The 16,025-nt window shown below is 39.8% G+C and overlaps 1 protein-coding gene across 3 annotated transcripts in view; it reads left to right on the top strand.

Moving 5' to 3' along the window:
- ENOX1 (ecto-NOX disulfide-thiol exchanger 1) overlaps positions 1 to 16,025 on the top strand; it is a 371,002-nt gene that overhangs the window by 255,666 nt on the left and 99,311 nt on the right. For all 3 annotated transcript variants that reach the window (XM_086741768.1, XM_086741750.1, XM_086741760.1), the window contains exons 6-7: positions 10,589 to 10,762; positions 12,500 to 12,706. In XM_086741768.1, the coding sequence (XP_086597894.1) occupies positions 10,589 to 10,762; positions 12,500 to 12,706 (381 nt within the window). The remainder of the gene's footprint in view (positions 1 to 10,588; positions 10,763 to 12,499; positions 12,707 to 16,025) is intronic.

Genomic DNA, 16,025 nt, shown 5'->3' with positions numbered 1-16,025 from the left:
GTTAATTCTTAACGAATAAACAGTTTATTAATTCACCAAGTACCACTTTATTACTTACTCGACAGTTAGTTAATCAAATTCAAATCCAACAGGTATTCTACCCATGCACAGAGCATTCAAATATTTTCCTACAAGTTACTGCCATAAACCACATGGAGGTCAAATAGTTCTAGTAGAGGATAATACAAAATAGCAAGATTTCTTACTGCATTAATTTATAGCCAGCAAATCTTTACTGCATCTAGTATATTTACCCTCCTTCCAGTATTCTTGGGGTTAAAGATACAATGGTTTTAGGAATTTGGGCCCTACTATTTAAAGGATTTAACATGAAGGAAACTAGGAAAGTAGTACCAGGAACAATCATTTAACATTACAGTTTAAGTCTCTCTTATGCCTGCTTGCTCATGGTTTTGAAGGAGAAGCATGCACACAGAATAACTTGGTTAAAAGTTTGAAACATCGTCACTAAAGATTTTCCAGTTGATTTCACAGGACAACTTTCTGTCATGTCCAGTAATAACACCAAGAGAAATACATCCCATGCAATAAAGCTCATTCGTATTTTAATCCAAAAATAAACCTGAAGGAGACCTAAAACTTCCTCTGGCTTACAAAGTCCTTGAGCTGCAGTTTTGGAAACTGGGTGATCATTTTATGGAGGTTTTGCTTCAGAATTGTCCTGTTCTGGTGCTAAAAAAAAAAAAAAAAAAAGATTTTCTATTAGAGGCAGGTTTCTGGCCTAGAGGGCCAGAAGGATCCTTCAGTCTGACAGAGCCCAGTTTTTCTGATGTTTGTGCAATAACTTGCTAATGTAGGTGAGATGCCTTTCTGGACTGCACAGCTTCTTCCTGGTTTCAGCAAGGCTGTTGTTACTCCTGTGACCCTGGAAAGGCAAGGAGAGTGTATGTGTTCCCTAGATTCAGGGATCCACATGTTAACACCAGTTTAATAGCCAGAACTTCTTTCATGATTTGTGAGAAAAAAATGAATCTCTCTTGTTTTCATTTGGGAAATGTCCAATAGAATGTCTGAATTTAATTCCCCCCCCCGATTTTCTCTGAGGTCACATTAATATCCAGAAGATGATATTTTACCATCTTTCACACATTGGAGGCTTTTTATGTTTCATCTGTTACAAGAGTTATATTTCAATATTAGCCTAGCTTGGGAACTGAAATTTTCCCTATTTCTCCATCTTCTTTTCAGTATTCATTTACATCTACTTAGGTGCTTATATCTTCCAATAACCTTTTTTTACTTTTTGTACCATACAAGTGCCTCTCAAATTTCTGAAATACAGCACTTTCCTAGATAGCAAGCAAGGAAAAATCCATTAACAGCTCCTAGGCTGTATAATCATGTTTTATTTATTTATTTCCTCATCTTCTATAGCTTTGAGTTGAAAAGTGATCTGGTTTTCAAGGAACATAGTGAAGTTTTACTTCAGGAAGAGGTTCACTGAGCAAACACGTTGAACAGTGTCCAGTGGAGGGAACTTAAAGAGGCTACTTCATTTGGCTAAGGCTAGCTTTACTGAATAGCCTACCATGATGAGGTCAAAACTGCAAAAATGGAATGAAGAAGTGCAAAACCAGAGAGGGTTATCCCAGGCAGCGTATAGTGAGTGCAAAAAGACTTTTGAAAGTCAAGAAATACAGCCATGAGGCTCTGAGCAACCTGATCTGGTTGGGGATTTCCCTGCTCCTTGCAGGGGGATTGGACTAGATGACCTTTGAAGGTCCCTTCCAACCCTAACCGTTCTTTGATTCTATAATTCTATTGCATTGCATCTTGCATATTGGCCAGTCCCATATTTTTGCAAACTGACTTTGGGGCTATTAACTGGGGATCAGGTGGCAATGTGCAGAATTTGCAGCTTTATTGTTTTCTTCACAGTGAACTTGTGACTGACCCCATATGAGGAAGTGATTTATTGATGCGGAGATGGAAAAAGTCCACTGTTCCTACTGTGTGGAGCAGTTCTTAAACAGCAGGGACTTTGGGAAGCTCAGCACTCTGGACATCGTCAGGTGCTATATACTCATGAATCCTTCAAAGTTTTGGCACTGGTCAAAACAGCCTGTGGACAGAGCACGGGCCCATGCCACAGATGTTCCAGATGATACTGTTGTCTGTTCACCTTTCCTTGTTCTTCACCTCCTTCTCTGCATGTAGGGGGCCTACAGAAAAGGTGGGGAGAGACTCTTGAGTAGGGCCTGTTGTGACAGGACTAGGGGTAATGGTTTCAAAATAGAGGGAGGTGGATTTAGATTAGACATTAGGAAAAAAATTTTTACAATGAGGGTAGTAGAACACTGGCACAGGTTGCCCAGAGAGGTGGTGGATGCCCCATACCTGGAAACATTCAAGGCCAGGTTGGATGAGGCTCTGAGCAACCTGATCTGGTTGGAGATGTCCCTGCTTCTTGCAGGGGGATTGGACTAGATGACCTTTGAAGGTCCCTTCCAACTCTAACCATTCTATGATTCTATGATTCTATGTTTTCTTTTGATTTTTCTCTTTGCCTTTTTCCTTCTTCCCTATTCTTCTACTTCTCTTTTTTCCCTCCTCTGTTTTCACCTCCACAATGGCAATGGGATTTTACACATGGAAGAGCAGCTGATTGTGGAAGGAGACTAAGATTAGTCAATTTTTTTCTGACTTTAGCTTCTTACACATGCAGCTGTCAGCCGTGAAAAACTGACAAACTGTCATCAGACTCCCTCAACATCAAGTCCTGCATTTTCCAGGTCATTCTCAGGCTTACCTGTCAGGTACTTCTTTGCAGAGCTCTTCTAAGGGGAAACTAAATAGATTCACCATGGGTAGGTAGTGTCCAAGATTCCTTAGAGGTCAAAATGGCACTAATGGCTATCCATGAGCAGAAACAGTAATAGAAGTAACATTACAGTGACACTAGATTTATTTACACCACAGCATTGAAGATGCATCTTAGGAGTAGAGTGGCATCTCTTGTGGTAACACTTTGTTGTATTATTATTATTTGCTATTCTCTCCTATTATTTGCATTGCATTAGAAGCTTTAAACAAGATTGGGGTCCCGTTATGCCAAGCGATGTGGCAATAAAGGATGAACAAGGAGTGATTCACCCCGTGATTTGCTTGTAAAAAGAGAAGGTGGTTTTCTTTAATTTAGTCTTTGTCATGTATATTGCTCTAAATATAGTGTTTGTCGTGTGATTTTGTGGGCAAGGATCAAGAGGAGGCCAGATTCGCTTTTAGTGCTTTTAGCTACAGCATTGCCAGCTCTGACAAACAGCATCTAAAGTTTCAAGATTATCTGCTGTAAACTATTCCTCTGTGCAGACACAGGGGTTTCTTCAAAAACGCAAAAGTACAATAATACAACCCTAAAGCTTTGTCAGTGATATATGTCTCACAGAAGTAATTTTCAAGTGGCAAGTGTTTTGATGATGCTACAAGAGCTTTGTTTATGGAGTGGGTCTGGCAGACGCTGTAGAGTTCATGTAAATTATTACTTGGTTGATTATTAATGAGAGACATTCATCTCAGTTCCTCATCACCCCCTGTTTTTGCCAAAATTCCCTTAGAGACTTCTTTTTGCTACAGTTCAGGCTCTGTTTCACAGAATATAGCTCTTGCTGAATGGTGTTAAGATGGATGCCCTGGCTGTCTGAGGAAGCTGGAGGTCGAGGAGATGATTTCTTGCCCCTTCTTCATTCACTTCTTTCCACTCCTCCAAGTAAATGTACACATGCACATGCCCATACACACACACACATACGTTGATGCTATACATCTTATTCCTGTTCCTGCAGGAGTCCTATGCCTATGTGGTGCTTCATCAATTGGGTTCATGCAGCACTTATTTAAGGATATCTGCCCGTGTCTTTAATGTTTAGTTCTTCAAGCTCTGCTAGATGAGCACCTACAAAGACATCTCTGCCCTTGCAGTTACCTTCTCAGGATTTTGAAAGGGACCACAGTCAGAGGTTCCACATCCGTATTCCTTTGTAGCAGCTTTGCAGAGACAAAGATCACATGCCAAACAGATGGCAAAATATAAAAGCAGAAACAAAATCTGTAATTTTGTGGATAAGATGAATAAGAAACAGATATTCATGATTTCTCAGGATGAAAGAACTAGAAAGTGTGCCTGGAACTGCCCAATGTTTTGTTTTATCAAAGCAAAGGAAGCACATTTCCCCACGTTGTTACTTCCCTAATGCTAGCACACTGTGAAAGCCAGAGATATAAACAGATTCCAACGGATTCAAAATATAAGTGGGTGCAGAGTAGGTATAAATCAAGTCATGTGGAATAGGTGCCTACTAGAAAGGATTGTTCGGTTGTGATCTCTATCACTGGTGGTATGTAAGTACTCAATGTATACAAACTAAAAATAGTTTGCTCTTTACCTGCCTATTTCTTATTTTGATTCCCTGGGCATCTGCTGTTCGCTACAGTCAGATAGTCCTTGCTCTGAGGCAGGGTAATAGTGGTTATGCTGGTCAAATGGAAGAGCTGTCAGACCTTTTTCCACTCTCTTTGTTTATTGGAATGTATCTGGAAGTTTACCAGACAATCCAACATCTATTATAGAAACAGAGAATTCTAGAAGTTTAATGATGTCAAAACTGGACAAGGAAATGTACTGGAAGATGCCAGTGTCTGCCGTGCTGCTGCGTTCCAAGGTCTGGCTCTCTGGGGCTGATAGCGGTGCTCCACAGCTGGGCTCCTCCAGCTGGATCAACACCAAATTAAATTGGCACATCTCCTTCACATCACCATCATTCTCCATCTCCATCACATCAGTGATCTGGAGCTCTACTGCCACTCCCGCTTTTGTCTTCCTTTTTTTCCAGTGAGGAAGGCTTGGTACATTGAGAGAAGTCCTATAATGCTGACCAAATGAGTCGCTTGCACCGAAAGCTTCCTGAAGTCCAGAAGGTGAAAAGAGTGATCCAACCTTGATCTCTAGCTTGTGAATGAATATTCATTCTTAATTGCTGATACAGAAAAAAAGGAGATTGACATGAGGATAAAGACACTGGCACATCATAGAGTTTTGAGGGAGAATTTTAAATAAAAATACAAGAAGTTTTTAGAATAACAGCCTTTTTCTTATTCTAATAAAGTTCTTCATTTCAGAGAATTAAAAAAAAAGCTACTCTTTCTTTGCTACCGCCAATTAATACATATACATATATATGTGTATATTTATATGTGTGTATATATATATTTGTTTTAAGACAGGCAGATGCTGTTTTAGATTTGCCCTTTTTCAGGAAACCTTAAATCTCAACTTTTAGAAATCCACTCTATGTTCAGTCTCAAGATACTCAGCAATGGTGTTTCTGAAATACACAATCAAATCTCTAGTCTCCAGAAAAGCTTCTCCAGAAGCTTTTCTTATTTTTTTCTCCACAGAAACCAAAGTTTAATGAGCATCTTAATACATTTATTACCAGCTACTGCCTAGACTGTCCTAATCCTTGCAGTGCATATTGGCAGGCAACTCCATTCTTGGAACCAGATCTTTTTTTATCTTTCAAACCTAGTAAAAAATAGATTTTTCAGCAGATCTGAACCACATGGCTGATGATGTCCATGGTGGAAACCTTCCATGCATGTGAGTACGGGCACACAAATAAATCCATGTTTGCACACATGGGTGTTCTTATGCATCCAACAGAAATACAACTTGGCAACTGTTGTAGAACTCCAAAGAAACAATTGGCAGTTGCAAGCAAAACAAATGACACATCCAAGGTCTAATACTGAGAATCATGTAGAGGATTATACTCTTAAAAAGTAATAGCGAATAGATCTGTAATTTGTGGTAAAGGCTGGTGGAAATGTGGTGGCAACTTCCTATTGGTGATGGAGTGCAATCCCCAAAAGCACAGTTGGCAGGTGTGTACATCCATGTTATTTGAGCAGAGCAATAATGTGGCAAAAACAGAACGTGATTCAGACAGCAACCGTTGCCAAAGAAGGAAAGGAGGATGCTTCTCCAAGATTGTGTGGCTATTTTTATGGATGACAAAGTTGCTCCTGCACTCCCAAAATGGAGAATAATAAAACCATTGTTTTACACTACATACTGTGTTAGAATATAGTTATTCTTAAACACATTTTATTGTTCTTCTATTTTTTTTCAGACCCAAAGATTTCATGTGAAACATTTTGTTCTTCCTATATTCTACCTGAAAGAAAAAGGAGCTTTAAAAACTACTCCAAGTGTTCAAGAAGATTTTTCTTCTTGCCTCTCTGACTGCCAATTCCAGATATTTGTTCTTCAGAGGCTTTCATTGTTCTCCAGCATGCCAATTTCTTATTAGATGAAACAGGAATTAACTAGTTTTGCCAATTTTAGGCAGAACGTGGACTTGAAACTATTGATGTTCAATGCTTTTACTTTCTTGTACGAGTGTGTGAATATTCAAGCCTTATGTACAGTATCCACAGGGACTCTTAACTTGAATGTGTACTTTTCCGTTCTTTAAGTTCTTTATAATCTCTGATTACTTTCCATTTTAATGATTTCATATAGCAATTTTTTACTAACATTTTTCAAATGTAAACTTCTCTCTTCCGCCAAGTTGGTTTTTATAATTCCAAGAGATCATAAACCCTTACCTAGCTGCATAAATGTATGTATAGATTCCTTTAAAAATAATACTGTGATCACTGAAAGCATAAAATATTACTTGTTTAACTCTTCAGACGTGTAGTATATAAATTTAATGTACCTCTGTGTTTAGTGTAGCATATTCATGTCTACAGTATCTTAATAATCATATTTCCAAATGGATCTGTTAAATATACTTGGCTGGGTTGATTCTCTTTTTTTTTGTGATCCTGCATAGCTCTGTTAGTATACCTGATTGTGAAGACCAACAAACTTATCAGTAAGTTCAACCGGAGTTCTCTCCAGCTCTAACTCTGCTGTCCTGGTCCTGCTCCAAGTAGGCATTATGCCAGGACATGGAGCAGACTGCAGTGGTGGTGCTGATGGATGATCATCCCCTGTCCCTAGACAAGAGCCATATATCCAGCTTCTATTATTGCACCACTTGGTAGCACCACTTGGTAGCATTAAACTTGGGATTTTTCTGGATCCTGTCACAGATGTGGCAAATTTATTGACGTTCCTTTCCAGTGACTTTATCAGTTCCTTTTTTCTCTGCACCTCAGAATCCATACCAGTATTTCCTATGGACATTCCATCTGTAGACTCTCCTGATGATTTGTCAGCAATATGCAGGTGACATGCATCAGCTTCTCCGTAGATGCAAGCACCACCAGTCTCTTTGAGGGTCTGAACAAGATCTTCACTGTTCAGAAATTCAGATGAATTTTCCTTCACTGCAATGCATAGTAATAGTTTTTAGTATTCAGAGGATGATTTTCACTTCCAGGATGTTCTACAAATGGTATCTGTGTGTCCCCTCAGTGCTTGTGTGGTGTATGAAAGCATTTCATGCTCAACTTAACACACTGGGAAACTGAAGCAGCTTATCCAAGAGAACAGAGAAGGTAAAGCTGGTCCTGGTTAAAAGCTGTTCATGCCTTCAGTAGTCTTACTATTGACCTTAGTGGGGTTTGGATTAGTGCCTGCAAGATATGGAATTGGAGTTATTGGAAGAATTATTGACTGAGTCCTCTTCAGTATAGCTCAGCACAGTCACCTTCTGGAGGCATGGAGTCCCAGCGCACTTAGAAGGACGTTTCAGGAGTGTTGGCCCCCATCACTGTGCTCATACTCTTGTAAATTGATTCCAGTTGTAAAAGAAACTGATGACAAAGCCATGTACTTATTTAACACAAAGTTACTTACAAAGTCACATTTCCTTGGAAGTGGCAGGAATTAGTGCCAAATAATTTTCTTCCACTTAAATCACAAACCTGCTTTAACTGGCATACAACCTAAAAGCTCTCCCTCCCAGCTCCCTTTCAAGGCCACATTCGCAGTGTTTGTGCACATGAGTTTCCCTGTTGCCATCTCCCTTAGATTTGTTTTTCTCTGTATCTGCACCACTGCCAAAGGAATATTCAGAAAACTATACCTTATTGAAACCTGCCATCTTCCCATTGGAAGAGCATGTGTCCATGATTTGGGCAGAGTTTGCTGTTGTTTCAGTTTACTACTCCTGTAGAGAAGCTGAAACTTATCTAGTAGTTGTCTTAAAGAGGGAACAGCAATGGTAAAAATACAACTTGTGGTAGCAGTTGCCAGATGACTGTGTTTTTCCTTGGCCATTATATAAGGCCTGAAAGACGCATACAGGACAGGGAGAACCTGGCCTTCTGTCCGTTTTCTTGTACATTTCCACCTGCTCCATCCTTGCCTCAGAATGCTGTGGATCTAGTATGGATATTGGATTTAATGTGAAATTTCATGTCTGCTAGGACTGTAGCTGATCCTATATTTGTCCAAAAGAATGGACGAGATGCCTCCCTCAGCATCTTTCCAGTGCCAGCTTCCCCTCATCCTAGGAGAGGACTGGTTTAACAGTGCATTCAGTGCTATTGTGGTGCTCCGCTTTGCGTGCTGTGGAGCTCTGCGGGCTGCTTTAGCAGCGAGTAGTAATGATGGACTTCCACCCGCAGCAGGAGAGTGCTGCACACGATGGCCTGCTGTGACTGTCAGAAGTCTGACTTTTAAAAATGAGATCAAGCAAATTAGCATAGCCTAAGGACTTCTCTGAATTGTGTGTTGCCCTTTCGCCTCTGACTTTACCTCCCAGCATTCATTAACCATGAATATTTCATACGACTACCATTGCATCCTGTGGAATAAATGGCAGGCTCCAAGTTTCAAAGCTTAGTCTGCAAGGCAATGCATATACATTGATATTGAAAAAAAAGCATCACACCCAGAGCAATCCTTTTTCATAAGCCCACTTATTAAAAAAAGTAATGTAATATCATGAGTTTTCATTAATACTAGTCTTCAATAAGCCTAAAGCAAATCCTTCCTTGCTGTGCATTTGCTACACTTCTTGTACAGAACTGCCTGCAAGTGATGAAGGCTCCCAGTCAGTGCATGGAGAGCAAGGAGCATGTGGCCAAGACAGATATAAGCTCTATTGGAGTAGAGGTTGTCAATCCTCAGTTGTCTTTCCTGGAGAAGATGATTATGGATGTTTCAGGAATAGTAATTATAATTTTCAGCCCCCACAGAGTGCTTTACACCTGCAAAGTGCTATAAAAATGTGAGCTAATCTTCACCAGTAAGTGAATATTACTGTATCTGTTTTGCAGATGCAGAAATTAGGATACAGAAAGGTCAACAGACTGAGCTGGGGTCACATAGGTTCTCAAAAGCAGATTTAGAATGAAGACACAGGCCTCTCGGGTCACATCCCATTGATCATGCTGCCTGGTAGCAAATGTAGCTCAAATTTCATATATATGTACATATATATGTGTGTGTATATATATATATATAAACCTAGAGAAGGAGTTGTTTCCCTCTTTGCTTCTTCAAAATAAACAAGCTCCCAAGCTACCAAACCCCATGTTTGCATGTATCATTAAATACTTTCCAGTTCCTAGCTAGAAAACTCAGCAGAAAACCTGTAGAACACTGAAGTAACTCTCTTCTTTTAAATAATTGATGGTGCCAAATAGCAGCAGTTTTGTGCCAACAAAGAGATCGGTCTCTCAAAATATTTTATTCATTATGCCTCAAGAAACCCAAAGCGTTGTTTTTAACGAAACCAAATTTCAGAAGTTGGCTCTCAGTTCATCTGAAACATCTGCTTATTACAATTCTTGGTGTTACAGCACTGGTGCTCCCCAGTAAATCTTTCGGCTTTAAATAATATGTATGGAAGTCTTGGCAAAGAGATCAGGAAGGAGAAAGAGTAACATTTGCCAAATATGCATTTTACTGTATGGAGCTGTAGTGGTGTATTTTAATAATACATGTGTTGAAGAGAATCTACTAATCCGATTAAATAACAGGACAAGCAGGAATTAATTCCAAGGTTCAAAAAGACCCCATTCTATGCAGCTGAAACTTCATATTGCAGGTTAAAATAGATAGAAGTCTTGGCTAACTACACTTCCATAAAAGACCTAGAAATGGATCTTTCTCCGTCCTGTTCGTAAATCAAGTTCACTTATGTGAGAAGGCTATGTTGTGGTAAATCTGACTGACAATTAGATGAAGAGGACATATCGATGTTAAATTATATTCTTTGTACATTCTGGTCAGAAGGCAATGTAAACACTGCAGTAGCATTATGAAACAGAAAATTGCATTCCAGATAATAACAGATATTCATGGTGCATGGTTTTATACTTTAATGTGCTGTGTTTTACTGAGTCATATTAATATTTTAACTTATGTAACATTTTCTTCTTTATGCATAGTTTACTTTTTTTCACTGAAAATGCACCTCCCTCTCCCTTTCCTTCTCTCCTCCCCTCCTCCTTTCCCTTTTCCAATTTTCTTTTCCTTTTTCCTTTTTTTAATAGTGATGCTTGTGAAAAAGAAAAAAAAAGCCTAAAGCAAAACTGTCTGTACAAGAAAATAGTAACAAGTAGTCTCAAGATTTATAAGCCAGGATTTTATGCTATATATTTACAGATTCAATCTGTGTACCAGGCTTTGATCCAAGTCTTAGCATGATGACTGGAATCACTCCGATTAACCCAATGATACCAGGCATGGGGTTAGTGCCACCACCACCACCAACAGATGTGCCTGTAGTCAAAGAAATAATTCACTGCAAAAGCTGCACGCTCTTCCCTCCAAACCCAAGTAAGTGTATCTGACGAATGAATGTTATTTTCCTAAATATATTGCATGAAATTTTTTTATCTAATAAAAATTATAGTTTTTAAATAGACTGTAGGCAAGTGTGGTGTTTGCTTCTGAGGTCTACACTGTGTAAAGCATGGTATGGCATCAGGGCATATTTATTCATCTCTGTAAGATGATTTTTAAAAATATACACAGTTTGTACAAAAAAAAAAGAATTACTTGAATAAAACTAACAGGGCTTTGAGAACTACGCTTCTCATAGTAGAAATCTCTCTTTCCTTTAGATCAGAATGTCACAAAATATAGTGATTATATGATGCTGATAATCTCCATGCTACCCTTCAGGTACTTGCAGGTAGATGGAACTGATCTGGGCTCATGTCCCTGGACACAGCACCTTGTGCCTGAACATTGACTAGCTCCAGTCCCTCCCTGGGGGAGATGGAGGGAAAGGGAGACTATGGCTCCTCTCTTGCCCTTTTTTTTGGGGCAGCATGACAGATGAGTTCATTCTCCTCTTTGAAAGTGGGGACCAGGCTTCCTTCTGCCCCTTCTGGGACTTTGTGCAAATGGAACACTCTTCCCACTGAGCCACCAGCTTAGGCACAAAGCCTGATTTTGTGTATGTTAGCCCCAGGAGTTTGGTTTCAGAGCCGTCAGACCAGCGGCTTGCACCATCACTGTGAAGACAAAAGAGAAAATTAAGCAAATAGTCTGGTGCTCTGGATTTGAAGTGTACCCGTGGTTTAATCAAACTGGCTGTGTGTGTGAGTATGTATATATATCTATATTATAAGGTTGTAACCCCATTTACTGTGTTACAGGGCCAAAAAAATTCAGTATATCAATCAGATTCCATCTTAGAGAATTATTTTTAGAGGAATGTTGTAGTAATCTACATATAAACAAGGTGAAGTGTTATGACAGAGTATAATTTTTATACAGCCTTCAAAAATCTAATAGTTTTCTGATTTAAGTGTGTATATATGCTCTCTATTTATGCATAAAAATAACATTTCTAGCCACTCCACCTCATGAGCACTTGAAAACAGTGAGGTTATCCTTCCTATGTGCTGGCGTTCGCTCCATTATCTGGCAACAAGACAAAACAGATAACCTGCAGAGCATTTTCATCATGCTGTCACTTCGTTGTGTTTCCCACTCTGTTTTTCTGTTTGCTGTGCTCCTGTACTCTGAGACAGAAATTAAATTATGCTAAGATCAGGGAAAGGTGTCCAGCCCAAGTGCCCGCAGTGTATGCAGCATGGGCTTGCTTGCAGAGGGTCCACACACAGCAAGTGTGGCGAGTGATGTGTATGAGCCAGAGAAGGTGAAAATCAGGCTTTGAATGTACTGCACCAGTGCTTGAGATCTATGCTTAGGGTCAAATCAGCTGCAGAAGCTCCCCTGCTTTGAAACAGAATATTTTCTGTTTTTTGTGTAACTGTGCAGGGAAAAGAAAGATCCTTTTAGACCTTACCATCTGTACTGGAGAACAACCCGCAGTGTCAGGAATTAATCTCTGAAACGCCACCTAAAACTTGAAAAGGTTTAGATTCAAGTAATCAATTTTGGACAATCTCTGCAATATTCAATTATTTTGCTTCTCCCTCTCTCCCGCCTCCATGCTATGTCAAATGACTGTTGCTGCCCAGAACTGATTAGGGAAATGAATAGAGCCAATGGATCAAAAGAAAAAATTTGTATTCCAATGTGATTTCTGTTTTGACTTAGATCTTCCACCACCTTCAACAAGAGAGAGACCTCCTGGGTGTAAAACAGTGTTTGTTGGAGGATTACCAGAAAACGCAACGGAGGAAATTATTCAGGAAGTCTTTGAGCAATGTGGAGATATAACAGCAATTCGGAAAAGCAAGAAGAATTTTTGTCACATTCGTTTTGCAGAGGAGTTCATGGTTGATAAAGCCATTTACCTTTCTGGTACTTCACATTCTTTAATGGATTTTCCTTGCTTCTCATTTGTATTTTGTGATGCTAATGTTTGCTTATTTTCTTAGCTTTTATCTCGGCAAGTCTTTCTTGAGCTCAGTGGCTGTAGCTTGGAGTGGCAGGGGGCAATTTTGTATTTCTCTGTGTCTGCCAAGACTTGTGCCTGGTTTTGTATGTTGCTTACCTGGGAGCAATTTCCTGCCATCCCACAACAATGCAACAGAACCTCAAATTCACTACAGAACAATCTTATTTTCGATTTACACAGGTTTATGTAGTTTTGCTCACAGGTTGTGGAAAGAGGAGGGCACTAGGCCAGGAACACTGCTGTTTTCCAGTGCCAATTTTTCTGATAGGCTGGCAATTTCATTGGCATATTTTTATAGATTTGCAGTACAGCCTGAATAAAGTCTGCCTTTATGTGCGCATGTATTCAGCTACTGCATAGGTTAGATTCTGAGCCCCGTCTGTAGGCTACGTCTGTTGCCTCCCAGGACAACGAGTACCACAGAAACTCGGGAGTGAAATTTCAAAATCTCTTTTATCTTCCAACAAAGGAACAGATAAAAAAAACCACAAACCTCTAATTCACAGGGAAAAAAGAAAAAAATAAAGAAGAAAAATGGTGAAAACCAATTTTATTATCACATATCAGACTTCCATGACTGTCAGTGCCCTCTTAAGGTTACACGCTCCTTCATATGAGAATTGGCTTCCTAACCGAGCCCTTCTTCACCTATCTGAGCTGGATTGTATTGCCTCTATGTATTTGTCTCCACAGGCTGGTTCATCTCTCTTTCTGGGTCCTGGGGAGACCCACAAGTGGTTTTGGCCCATAAGTGTAGTGTAACACTTCCACCCTACATGCAAAATATTCCTAAATAAACAAGGGCCAGGGACTGCTCCTTGGCCAAGATGAGCTGACACAGACTGGCTTAACAGCCACCCTGTGTAGGGTGACCTTGAGGGGACCCACTGGGACCATCCAAAATGGAGCCTTGGAGGCAGCTAACAATTAGAGATACCTTGTTTGAACTCCCACCCTGACCATCTTCTGTTCAGCAGTAAGGACATAACCTTAATGTCCTGTAGGTGTCCCTAGGAAGCTCACACAGCTAGAAACAAGTGGTCTCTCAAACAATCATCAGCTGCATCTTAAAATGAAAGAAAGAAAAAAAAGAAAACATCTTAACTATTTAAATACACGGCCAGGAAAAAACCTAGCTCCTTTGTTTCACAACGGTTTTTGTGTTTGGGTTTGTGGGGTTTTCCTACCTTGGCTGCTTGCTTTAAATATCTGTTTGAAGAGCTAGAGAAAATCATGAGTTTTATAAGGTCTAGATGAAGATTTATTTGATATATTGCTGTATTTTCAGGTTTCTTCCAGATCTTCATTCCATCCTGTTTTTTCCTTACTTTTTTTTTTAATTTTCACTTCATTTCTTCTTCCCAGTCTCCATCCTTCCTGTATGTTTGTTTGTTCACATTACTTCCGTAATGCTGTTGTTCATTGACACAGATTACAGGCATTGCAGTAGTAAGAAGCAGTAGCACATTTCCCAGCTTCCAGCTTCTGTCTAGGAGGCCCCATCTCCACAAGCAACAGAGCAGAGGAGGGGTACATCAGATTCAGTAGGAGCTGGTATTACTGTATATGATAAACGAAACAGTGGCAAGGAGGAGAGGAAAGAAAAGCTCAGAAACGTACAGGCTGCCACCCTGGGCCAGAGCCAGTGTCCCTCTAGCTCAGTTTCCTGCTTCTCAGAAGTTGACTGAACCCTTTGCTTCACTCCAAATCAAGCTTTATTTTAATTTTATGTGCCTTAAATCCTGGAGGACTAGATTTGATTATTAGAGGTAGGAAATTCCCTTTGCTACCATGTGTCCTCATTCATAATGCACTGGAGTGCGCATTCAGAATAAGGGAAATGAAGAGAGATGGAGGTGACAGATTCCCTTCCCCATGCTTTCTCATGCTGAATTTTTTGCCAGCTTTTTTTTTCCAAGTTTCTGATCCATCCTTCCTCCTTCCATTTCCTTTTGTCACACTGCTGTCTACACTTCCTCTTACCGTCTGCTCAGCAGCCTCCCTCCCCATCTGTCTTTTCCTCCACACCTTTTCTTTCTTCTAAAGTGTTGTGCTTGGTGTCTCTGGCCAGATCAGGGATAGAACCAGTGGAGCTGATAGGAAGAAGGAAGAAAAGCAGAGACATGCTGCAGCCAAGTTTCACTTCTTTTTACCAGCACTGAACTCTGCAGATGAAACTGGGAACACTGGCTGTCCCACACCACTGCAGAGCAGGGAGGTCTGCCACTAGGCAGGGGCATGTTTTATTTGTACCAAAATATTGGGGGTTTTTAGCCAGTCTTTAATCCATTCTCAAACACAATATAGTCTGAAATGGTGGGGGTGCCATATTGTTAAGGCATTTTCTTTCCCCTATAGAGACAAAAGAGACATAGAAGCAGAATTTGTGGTTAATATAGTATGCGTGTTATATTAGGGGAAAGTAAATGCCTTTGATATCTGTAGTATAATGATAATTTTGTCTACCTAATCAGTTTTGTATATCTACCCCATCTAATCTCATCAAACTTTGTATTTATGCTGTACTTTTCATCAGAATAGTGCGAGTGATTACAAAATCCATCAAGTAGTTTAATCACTGATTTTTTTTTTTTCCTTCCTATTCTGAAGTAAATATGTATGAAAAGGAGACTGGGAGATGGATAGAAGACTATGATAAAAAAAGTTGAGGAAAGGTAGTTTTCATTTAGCTCTGAAAGTTACAATTTTGATCTCCCAAGGAAAAGACTTTCTAAAATCTACATACGAGTCAATGAGAAAGCTTATTTTCTAAACTGTATGTACTTCACTCTTGTGGCTGACAATTCAGTAACTCCTGCAAATATTGATGGCCTTGGGCTTTAAAATATGGGACAAACAGGTGGCTTGAGGTAGACCTGTTTATATCCTAGAAGTCTGTGTATGCATTTTTCCTGTGCTGATATTTTCCCCTGTGGGTTTCCATTTAGTACCATGTACTGGTTTTATTTTATGTTCTCGCTGATCATCAACACTCTGATCTAGACCCCCAGTTAGAGAGCAGCTATTGGCCGGTCCCCAGTATAGCAACACTCAAAGGTAAGTCAAGCCATGGAGTTTTGACTAGACCTGTGATATGGAAATACTGTGTTTGATTTTTATTTAGCACCCTCATTAATTTTTCCTGTTGCTGCTCCTTTAAAGTGAGGATCTTGGCACATTCCCAAAGTCTTTTCCTCTGTTGTTGTGTGCGAAACTGAAATG

Source organism: Chlamydotis macqueenii, chromosome 1, assembly GCF_036417535.1.
Source record: "Chlamydotis macqueenii isolate bChlMac1 chromosome 1, bChlMac1.mat, whole genome shotgun sequence".
NCBI classification, from domain to species: domain Eukaryota; kingdom Metazoa; phylum Chordata; class Aves; order Otidiformes; family Otididae; genus Chlamydotis; species Chlamydotis macqueenii.
The sequence above is the reverse complement of the archived record's forward strand: the minus strand, read 5'-3'. Positions and strand labels throughout refer to the sequence as shown.